Source organism: Monopterus albus, unplaced genomic scaffold (assembly GCF_001952655.1).
Source record: "Monopterus albus unplaced genomic scaffold, M_albus_1.0 scaffold134.1, whole genome shotgun sequence".
In the NCBI taxonomy this organism is placed as follows: Eukaryota; Metazoa; Chordata; class Actinopteri; order Synbranchiformes; family Synbranchidae; genus Monopterus; species Monopterus albus.
Genome location: NW_018128014.1, coordinates 305,215 through 316,920, shown reverse-complemented (window position 1 = coordinate 316,920; position 11,706 = coordinate 305,215). Strand labels below are relative to the sequence as shown.

General features: G+C 42.9%; 1 protein-coding gene across 1 annotated transcript in view; it reads left to right on the top strand.

Moving 5' to 3' along the window:
* The first annotated feature begins 276 nt into the window (after positions 1-276).
* jam3b (junctional adhesion molecule 3b) overlaps positions 277-11,706 on the top strand; it is a 33,460-nt gene continuing 22,030 nt past the window's right edge. The window contains exon 1 of the mRNA XM_020613542.1: positions 277-413. Within this exon, the coding sequence (XP_020469198.1) occupies positions 365-413 (49 nt within the window). The 5' untranslated portion in view covers positions 277-364. The remainder of the gene's footprint in view (positions 414-11,706) is intronic.

Here is an 11,706-nt window from a genome sequence, read left to right as displayed (position 1 = left end):
TTCCCTTCCTTACGTTTTTAGTGCTGGAAAGTGGGAATGTGGTCTGTAAAACATGGTTGTTGTTCATCTGGCTTCCATCCCTGCTGGTTTTCTATCTGAGCACCCAGCTGCTGCTGCTGCCTACCTACAGTATAAGGCCACAGTAGTAAAAGCCTCCCACGTCGTGTCAACTATAAATTCTTGTCTGTGCGAGTGATGCTTTCGGTAGCTATGGAAACCTAATATAATAGATACCCCCACCTCTCTCTCTCTCTCTCTCCCAGTCACTGTCTACGTCTCTCTCCCTCTCTCCATCCACGCCAAAGCTCTTAGGCTACTTTGCGCATGTACGGCCAGTCAAATCGAGCATTGCGTCGTGTCCAAGATGGCGAAAATACGTCTGGCTTATCTACTGACTCTCCTCTCAACTCACTGTAAGTATAAAAATCATTTTAACTAGCTGCTCCCTTCTCATCGAGCAGCTCGACCGTAAAGTACTATTCACTTCAGCGCGTGTCTGCTCGACATTTTCCGTAAACGTCTGGTAAACACAGATTGTGTCTGAGAAGTAGCCGAAGTAAACCTAAAGCCAGATAAAGCTCAGTGTTGCCGACGTGAACTAGGCTGCATGTAGTTATTCAGTCTCTTAATGAAATTATAAATAGCCTATAGTTGCGACGTAGCCTGACTTATTGTCAATGTAACTGGTAGATCTACGAGTCTAGCGGTGGTTTTTATCTTCTGAAGCCCATGTTTACTCTACGTCACTGTTTTCTGGGGATAATGCCTGTAAAATAAGTGTAACGCCAATGATATTATACAGTTATACATGTTTGCATAGTAGACCGGAGACAGCGCAGTTTTCCGCTCTTGCATCAGTTCGGCTAGCGGCACAGTTCAGAGGCAGGTTCAGCCACCACGTTGTTTTTTTGTCTTACTTTGGAAAAAAAAGTTGCAGGCTCTCAATCAACTTTAGAGAGAAACCTTGACTTTGTGACTTAAATGTAAATTATCGCAATTTCCTACCCGGTGTTGTTAATTGTTTAACGGTGGTTGATGGTAAAGTAGTGATGCGAGATAACGGTTTTCTTTCTGCGGTGGAATAAAGCAGGCTGTCTGCGGGAGGAGCCAGTCAGGTTGGCGTGTCCTCTCCCCCCCCCCCACCGACCCCGGCAGCCCGCACCGGCGGTGGGTTGCCGAACAAAACACAGCCGTCGGAAAGTCCATTCTTTTCCGTAACCCTTACCAGAAAGTCCTCCCATATCCTGGTGTGTATTAGTCCGCTTGGAAACGACAAACACCTGTATGAGCGGAGCTGTGCGCTGAAATGTCCCGGCGCAAACTCACTACGTTACCGCTATATGTGGTTTTAATGACGTGTTATTATATAGCCAAACTCAATACGTTACCGCTATATGTGGTTTTAATGACGTGTTATTATATAGCCAAACTCACTACGTTACCGCTATATGTGGTTTTAATGACGTGTTATTATATAGCCAAACTCACTACGTTACCGCTATATGTGGTTTTAATGACGTGTTATTATATAGCCAAGCGCCTTGTACTGTAAACCCGTAGTTTATCTTATACATATGATACTGTAAATATAGGCAATACCCTACAGATTAGCTTCAGGCTAAAAAGAATGGAACATTTGGTAATTTATAAAATGAAGTAGTGGTTGGTTAGCAGGGATTCACCCTGATAAAACAAGAGGTAAGGTTCACTGGAAGTTTACCTTGAATGTATGGAATCATTTTATGAACTTGAATTTGAGATTAAAGAAAAATAGTTTAATTTAAAATTCAACAAATGTCTCTGAGAAACATCTTACTTAAGAAACGTTGTACTGTTTTTCTCTGTCCATGGTTATAATGTGACTACACAGCGAGTGTTTTTCTCTGGTTTTCTCATGGCCGTGGATTAAGCAAGGTGTGAGAGGACAGATCAACTCCAGACATAGGAAGCTCCTGTGATCCCTGACTTGTGTCAGCTGACTTATTCTCTTTGCTTTAATGAGGAATAGCAGTGGAGCTTGTTTGGAGTCTGTGGCTGTACTCTGTCTCTTCTGACGTACCTCCAGGCTGTGAGCCATACATTTCAAAGTCAGTCCTCTTAACGAAGTTCCCCACAGCAAATTGGGGACAGGGTGCCATAACAGCACAATCAACATATTTGGAGGGGGGGTTGGGATTCAGTGAACTGGCACATATTAAAGAATTTCTTTTGTCTGGCCTGGACAGGGCTTAGCCATGTGGCCCACTGGCTCCCAGCCAGCAACACTGCTGTTTTTAGAAACAGGACAAATGTGGCTGGACTGAAGCTGACCAGGAGCTGTGTTACGAACCACTAATTGTTACTAATAGGTAGGCTACTGTAATTAAAATGTTTCTTGTAGGATTAGGTCTGCTTCATATTCGGTTTTTGGTGTTTCTAAAGCCAGAGGTTCAAAGAGGAATAGGCGTGTCATTTGCTGCACTTCTCGTTCTGTAGCTCACACTGTTGTTTCTGTGTCTGTGAAATGTGCTTGTTATGTTCAGTTTATGATATTATTTGAGAAACTATTGTCTTAATGGCCAGACACCCCCAGCCATTCCAAGTGAAGGCCAAACCCAGCACAACTGAACATAGCTGCAAATATCAGCCCAGTCATCTGTCAGCAGAGTGAAAGACTAGGCCCATTGTTATTTTAAGTACACATGGCTATAACAAACTTTCCAGTGTGAACTAATGGAATGCATTGACAACTTCTATTGTTGGCTTCACCATTTCACTTAAAATATTCCAAAGAAAGTGGTATGTACTTGAAGAGTACATCTGCCAGAACTGTCCGGCCAAGACATGTGGGAGCTTGGACGATACTCAAAGTGGATTAGTGCTGCGCAAATATAAACTGTGAGATCACCCGCTCTTATAAGAAACACCTGTGGACATCTGTGCATTTCAGGCCTTATTGCTGCATTTTTGGAATTGTCTTGATTAATTGTAAAAACCTGATCAATCACAAGTACGTGAACAGGGGACCCAGATCATGACAAATGATTTTCCAGCTTAATTAATCAGCTTTCCCACCTGATTAAGTGTTGACTTTGATTTCTCTTTGTAGACTCAACCTTTTTATGACTTGGCATTCCCATTGCTTTCACTCATGAGTGTCAACCTAATACAGCTGGACCCTACTCTTTATCTGAATGGATAAGATAAGGGAGAAATCTGTCCACTTGACTGTTGTCAAGCCTCCCCTGTTTTCTGTTGATAAGTTGTTGCATCACTCAGAGAGCTTTGAACATCCTCTAGTCTAACCCACATATAACTGGGGTGCTTGTCGGATGACATTACCCACCAAACTCTTCAAACATTTGTCTAAATGAGAGCCAAGTGTCGGCTCTTTTCTCATTGTTTGGCATGTGTGGCATTGCTGTTTGGCGTGGCAGGAGTCGGTGCGCCCCAACGTAACTGCTGATAGTGGCTCCCCAAGGAGGTGCACGCTGTCAGATGTTTCTCTACCCACACAAAGCTGGTGAGCAAATGTTTGAAGCACTCTGTTTGAAGCATGTATGGCCCCTGTGGGCAAGTCATGTACAGTCTGACATATTACTGCAGACACAGTAAATGACAGAGCAAAACAGAGACAAACAGAAAGGACCCCCTTGCTGCTCAGCATTTGTTTGTTACAAGTCTCCTCTGTGGATACCCTTGAGAGAGAAGTGACAGTGGCATAACACATTTATTGTCATTTTGGTCTAAGCTCAAATGTAACAGCAAGGAGGGATTCTGTAGTTACCATTGGATTGCTTGTGCTTATTGCATAACTGGGAGTTGTGTTATTACATTTTACAAAAATCACACAATTTTGTGATCATTTTTGAAATAACTGCATGTGGCTGTCCAAGCAACATCAGTGTCTACATGGGATAAAGTCAAAGTGGCACATGGCCCTTACTGTGGAATGACCTGGAACAGCTGAACAGGAGTGGGTGGTGTTGTTATGAGCAGTGGCGCAGGCGTAACCAGAAATATCTGCTGCGTCCCTCCCAAACCTGAGTGTGCATGTTAGCAAATGTAGCATTCCAAATAGAAAACACATGTAGGAATAAACCTTCTCATCACATGTGCACTGACTAAGAATCATAACCACCTGTTTTCCTAAGAGATAAAAGGGCCCCCTGCTGATGAGCTGGCTGAGGTCAGAGCAGGAAGGGGGAGATGTGAAGAAAGCTCGGCAGTGTTCCTAGATGAAGGCGTTAAAACAACACACACAGCTGGGTTTGATGACAATCTCCTGACACTGAAATCCATTTTAACCTGACACAAAGACAGATTCAGCTCCCTGTCCTGCTTTTATTCTTTTTTAACTTGCAGTAAGCTCCAGCAGATGCTAATGTTGAACACCAAACACAAACATGCTACCGTTACAGAAATGGCAATGTCATGTGCACGCTTCAAGTGTCAATAAGACGATCATGTAAATGAAGCATTGGCCATGAATCTGAAGCTGCTTCCAGGCAGTACTGTATGTACTGCCTGGAAAAACTCCATATGAAAATATTGTTATGGTCTCAGTGTAGAAACGAATTTTGCTTTGGTTTGTCTATAAACTTGGTCAAATTTACAACCAGCAGTTCAGACCAGAGGGATTCGTGAGAAAAAGGAGTTAATTGTCATCAAATTTAGAGTAATGTGCTTTTGGAAATAATGTCTCTTTATCAAAAGCAAGGCTGAAGTGGTTGTTTGTTTTGAGAAGGCATCCAATGTTTAGACTACTGTAGATCAACAGGACAATCTCCAAGACAGTTGACTCCGTACTGGCTGCCTGTACTGTGGGCAGCACAGGAGTGGCTTCCTGTTTGATGATCTTTATCGATGGTCACATGGTCCCTGGTGGGAGGAAGCGCCACAGTGGCTCTCCTGCTCCTGTGTTCACTGGTGTTGACGGAGTACACTGATAGGTCAAAAGAGACTGCCATCGATCAAACTTTGGGATGCTGTCACCTTAGTGAAATAATTAGGGGTTACATTAATGACATGGCAGAGGCAATGAACTACACGTGGCTGAGTTGCTGCCACTCTGGAAGGAAAAAGCTCCAGGCTGTGCTCCTGCTGAGAGTCATAACCAGATAATCTCTCTGACTTCATCTTCTGTGTACCAGGCTGTAGCAAGAGTACAATTACTATCCAAAAATAGCCATAAGACAGAGTCATGTTATAGCCTCAGGTGTTTGATCACAGTTCATTCCAAACCCCCCACCCCACCCCACAACATTAGCTTAGCTAGCCAGAAGAGTTGGATCTCTGTGATTGACAGCCTTGTGTAGACAAACAGGTAAATGAGGAGCTGTTCACAGACGGTCCATCTTCGTGGTTGTCATGTGTTTGTGTGTGTGAGAGAGAACTAGAGCAGGGCACAGAGGGACCGAGCCTATTTTAAATCAATGTGTGGCAGTTACTGTTGATATTGTGGCTTTCTGCCACAAATAAGTCAGTGTATGGGAAACACTGTATTGAGATGATGGTTGTGGGCAATACAGTATCTTAACAGAATCTCAAGTTGTTCTTCTCAGTTCCAGGAGAGATTTGATTTAAATGTGAATTATAATAACAACAACAATGGAAATAAAATAGCACTATAGCTCAATCAGATGATGTCAGGTCACATACTGATGTCAGACATTAAAAATGGCAGGAACCAGACCCAGGTGAAGCCAGCTGTCAAAGTAAAATATTCAGATCAACTCTATATAGCCAGGTTTGGCTTAAAAGCTTTGCTGCCTCATTTTCCAACTCCAAGTTTCCCTGGAGTTGACAGCTTTTCCCTTATAAAAAGAAATAATGCAGCATGACTTTAGGTTGGCACAGGAAAAACAAAAACTGTTTTTTAAATCTCATTCTCTGGATTAGAACCAGTGAGTGAAATGGAATTGAACTCATCTGGTGACACATAGCCTCGATCACAGGAAGATATCATAACCTCCGGCGAGATCATAAACAGTGTATGTGTGTTACCATGGAAACGAGACAGTCGCTCTCCGCCCTCCAGAGAAGTCGAACATAATGTCCTGCCTCTAAGGTTGGGGAAGATGAAGAAACATGACTTTTGGCCACGTGTTCGTGTGAGTTTCCTGGTCTCTGTCAACGCCTTGGAACTTGGTCATAGGGTGGTTTTGTCTTATGATTTCTAAATAGTCATTTTCACTTCATAGTTTTTAGGGCGATAAATAATGTGATTAATAACAATGCTGCTAGTTACAAGCCCCTGTGTTCAGAGCAGTTGTGCTGAAGCTAATCTTCCACTCTCACATCTGGTAGAGTGTAATTATAAGGAGGTTTCCACACCTCCATCCAGGCTCAGGCCAGGTTTGCACCATGCTGCTCTGGAGGTGGTAGGGGGTGTGGAAGCACCTGTAACACAAAATAAACATGTAACATCTAGTTAGTTAAAACATTTCAGGTACATGTTGTACTGTGCATGATCGAAACCATCCCAGTGGTTTGGGGTAAATCCAGCCGTTTCCGAGGAGACACTAAATGTCAGCTAGAAGACCTCATGTGAATTAGTGGCATTCTCTGGGAGGCAGTGTAAAATGGGTCCAAACCAGCACAGCACAGAAATGATGGATAGGGCTTAGTCAGTGAACAAGACCTGGACCTTGATGTTCCCGATGTGGAAATAAATAAAATGAGGAAATTATTTATTACATGCTGTCAAGCCTGACATTTTCACACTTAGCAAGCACTGAATGTAGCTTAGGAATAACAACCATGTTCTTAAATATATTTATAGCACCCTTCTAATTGAAATAAATTGAAACAACCTAATCATTTTTCTTAGAAGTTAGAAATCCATCTTAGTCTCTATCTCTTTAACTCAGTAGCTCCATACTTGGCAAAACAGTCTACAGAGGGGATTTCAGAGTGTTTTGGATAAAACATGACATAGAAATCTTGGTCCTCATCCATATGAGTTATTAGTGATGATTAACTAGTATGTGTGTAATTAGTAACAGTGGTGAAGCAGTGAGTTTCTCTGTAAAACGCTTCTTGCTGCTCCCACACTGGCTTTGTTGTTTTGTCAGTTCCAATGACACATTCACTACTGAAGCACATTGAGATGGAGGCTCAGCATCTAATTATTTACAGGGATTCTTAACACCATCTCATGTTCATCTTAAAATAATGTGCAATACATCCATCTATCCATACCGCTTACTCCTGAACAGGAACATGGGGGGGCTGGAGCCAATCCCAGCAGACATTGGGTGAGAGACGGGGTACGACCTGGACAAGGTCAAAAGTCAAAGTGTTTATTTGTCATATGCACAGTTAGGAAACATGTTTCCCTGTACAATGAAATTCTTACTTTGCCGTCCACATGAATGCCACAAAATACAAGTGAAATATAAAGTAGATAAATAAATAACACAAATCTAAATAGGCAGTAAAATCACATATCTAAGGCACTTTAAAGCAGCAAGTGAAGGAAGCAAATAAAACTACAAGAACACAATATAATGCAGAGAGAATATATGCTACGTGGGAGCCGTGGAGTGTAAAAACTCAGCAGTGAGTGTGCAATTATACATGTACAAAATGAGTATGTAAACAGTACAGATGGAATTACATGAGGTAGATCCTGAGTCAGCTCTTTAGGAGTCTGATGGCAGAGGGAAAGAAAGAGTTTTTCAGTCTAGAGGTTCTGTCTTTCACATTTCTGAGCCTCCAGCCAGAGGGAAGGGGTATAAACAGTCTGTGCTGGGGGTGGGTGGGGTCCTTGATGATGGAGGCAGCTTTCCTACACAGGTCGCCAGTTTATCACAGGGCTGGCATGTAGACAGACAACCACACACCCATCCACATTCACTCCTGCGGACAATTTAGAGTCACCGGTCAACCAGTCTTTGGACTGTGGGAGGAAGCCAGGGTAGCCAGAGAGAACCCACGCAGGAACAGGGAGAACGTTCAAACTCCACACAGTAAGGACCCGGGTCAGTCAGGGCTCAAACCTGGAACCTTCTTGCTGTGAGGCGGCAGAGCTAACCACCGCACTGCTGTGCCACCCCATGTGTGATACTGTAAAAATAAAATAGAAATTTGATTATACTTCAAATTAGTTTTGTTGCCTTTTGAAGACATTATATGCTTTACTAAGCTGCTGACGATATGAGAGTGGTATCAATCTTCTCATGTAGCTCCGTACCAGAAAATCAGTGCATTTTCCAAAATATCAAACATTCCTTTGCTAATGACAGTAGGCAGCCAAGTAATGTTTTCTCAGGGAAGTTCCAGAAGCTGCCTTTATATATGATCAGCAGGTCTGCTGCTGTAGAAGGCCCACCAGTAGCACCAGAAGTACAGCATGCATTCAGCTTACTGGACTGATCATGCTGACAGATTGAAACCGGACTATCTGGCCATATGGTGTGAGGGCTGTCCCTTCTGGGCTGTTTAGTGGTAAATATGTTGAGCTTGAACTGGAATTGATAGCACTGTTAGGCTGTTTGTCCAAATGACAGTGATCTGAATAGCACCAGTGGCTTTTAGGCCAAATGATAACAAGCTCAGACAACAAGATGGTCATGAAGACTTAAAGCTGACTGGTCTTCCTCTGCATCTGCTGGCACTTCTTCATCAGCTGTGTAGGGGACTGCCCTCGCTCAAAGTGTTGTTGGAGAGAAAAGGCATAAATTCTTAAAGACAGCTGAAATGTGTGATATCAAGGAGGATTAATAGAATTTCCTGATTCTGTCAGAAAAGCTCTCAAATACTCATGCTTTTTAGGTTTTGCTGTGAATCAGAATAGTGAAAAAAGCTCAGCGTGCACAGCACTATTGTCATGTGTGTGAGGGCATACTCTGGGTAAGTGAGTGCCTCAGATATTTGTCAGGGTGCCAGGCATAGGCTGCAAGTTTATAGCACAGTAGCTGGCCCCTGTATGAGCTCCAGTAGACGGGGCTTTACGCTGCTGGGTTTCTGTATCATAGAGAGCAACAGAGGGGAAAGAGAAGAGAGTAGTTTGGGTGGATTTCACTGTGGCTCAGTGGTTAGTCAAGCATTTGCCATCATTGTAACAGGTCACTCAAAACGGCCAGGATGCCGCCTCATAGCTTGTCAAGAGACTAAAGTATTAGGTTTAAACTGCTACAAAACCTTAACAGAGACTTAAGGGGATTGTTGACATCAAAAGGACTGTTCACTAAACAGCAGGACTCAGAGGAGGGTAGTATTTTAGCTCTATTTAATACTGTGTATGCTATTGTAATGATGGAGAACAAAAATGAAGTCACAGCAGAGCCAGTGACTGTTCCACAGCCCAGCTGTGCTGAGGGATTTCCTGAATGTTTTACTGTTCAGATTGTAATTAAACTAAATTGGCAGTTTCTCAACCTTAAACGTCACATCCTGAAAGAGAGCAAAGTAGCCTCCGTTTCAGAATGACTATGTTATCTACTTGGCCATTTCCTTTCACATTCCAAAGTCAGACCAGTCCCCATCAGGGCTAAAAAGGTAACATTAAAAGAACCTATCTGGAATGTGAAGAGTCCTCAATGGGCCACAATAATCACAGAGCATTATTTTCAAGGGCTTACATTTGTCTTCATTGTGTGGAGAGATACCACAATAAAAAAAATAATAAAACCAGCTGCTAAGCAGTTTAGGGGTGTTTTGATGGACGGGGGTTGGCCACATTCTTTTGCATTATTGCCTTTTTTTAAATGTCATAGGGAAACTGCAGTGAAACCGAAGCCGGATTAATTAAAGTCCATTTTGAACTTTCATTTTTTTAATAAAAAGTTGACCTTATATCTCTGAAGAGTACTCCACCAACTTAGCAGTGCATTCTTAACAAAAGCCCTTTTTAGACATATACTGGAACCCTGAAATTATCTAGACTCTGGGGGAGATGTATGTGAGAATGCAAAAGTCCGAGTCAGTCCACCCAGACGTTAAGCGGCCTTTCCCCTGTCAGCTCCCTGTTACAAAGTCTGGGTAATGTCCAAGGACTGAGCACATGTGAGAATGAAGTTTCAAGATGGCGCTCCTCTGTGAGAATGAAGTTTCAAGATGGCGCTCCTCTGTGTGCGACGTCACGGAGCTCTCCAAGTCAAGTTATTTCTCTTTTGTCTCTTTCTTGCTTATTTGTGCCGTTTTAATGCAATAGTAAAGACTGCAAACATTATTTATGACCAGGCGACTTTACTATAGCTAAGAGAGCGTAGTCATCTCGGAGAGTTTGACCCGAGCACACTGGACTCTTACCCAGAGCCAATGTGCTACGTCAACGTGATGCCGGTCCGACCCCCAGCAAGCAGATCTTCAATTGGCGAAAAGCTGAAACGGAGAAGAGGCAAACGGGGAGGTGCAGAGCGGAGGCTCCAGCGCTTGGTTAGGAGGGGTAGGCTAACCCTCCTGGCTACACTGTTTGCAAATGTTTGCAAATCTCTGGATAATAAAATGGATGAACTCTGCAAAAGGAAAGAGCAAACTCTGGACAAAGGCCAGACCTGATTCCACGGACATAGTCCAAAGTTCCTGTGTGAAAACAGCTTTAGACTCATGATGAACAGAATCAGTGTAGCAGAAACAGATATTGTTATTTGTTTTTTTATATGCTTTTTGTTTGTCTATAAAACTTGGCGCCTCCCTTGCCCACAACACATCTCCCAGGTGACACCATTTACAGTTTATCAGATTTCTCTGACCCTTTCTGACCACAAAAGACATTATGCAACTTTTTTACATGTACAGTGTAAATGTGCAACACTTTTATGTATAATGACTAAATATGGTCAGCAGATAAGCATGTGTATGTACACGTTGCTGAAACCTTTGGTGGAGCCATTTTGACAGGGAGTTTCTAGGCTTTGACGACAGACATTTCCAAGACACAGTTACACACAACAAAAAATATATTCTTCAGATGTTCAACTACTTGTGCACACTACTCCTATGTAAAAACAAAGCCCCTATCAACGTTATTCTCTGGAACCCAAGAATACATAGATGTGTGGATCCTAAAATATTCAACATACAAAAGCAAAAAGCCAACAAATAATTTATTGAGAAAATTCAAGGGAACTGCAGAAAATAAGAGAACAAAAGCCATTTAGCAGGAGTAAAGTTTGCTGTGTGCATGAGGCCTCAGACTATGTGTTTTGTGGAAAGTGAACAAGTGGAAAAACACACAACAGGCCACCAAGCCCTACACCCTACACTCAGAGCCGTTCATTCTGGCCCTTTCTGCTGTGAGCTAGAACAATGATCTTATGGTTTCACGAGCTTTCCATCATACTTTCAGATGGAATCTGTATCTCAGCGCTGTTGAGTGTCTCTGAACGACCTTCGTCCAGCCATTGCTCAGTGTAATGAATCCACGGCTTACAACCACCGCCCCTTCATCCTACCCTTCCCTTTCCAAGGACCACTCATGCAGAACTGAGTGGTTACAGTTTTATTGCAGATCATCAACACTCAGGATCATCAGCGTTCACATTCGTGGGTGGCTTCCTTTGGGGCGATTGTTAGCGTGGTAACATGTTGAGGGAGATGCTCCATTTTGCAGTCAGGGATGAGCTCTGAAGGTCTGTTGGTGTCCAGCTTAAAGCTCCAGGTTGGATCTGTCAGGAATGGGACCTAACCACTTCAGCCTGTCTATTAGACTGTTTTCCTTTCAGTGTTGATGCATTTAAGTAGATTGAGCCTGGTGCGTTGCCAGTCAGTGATCATCAT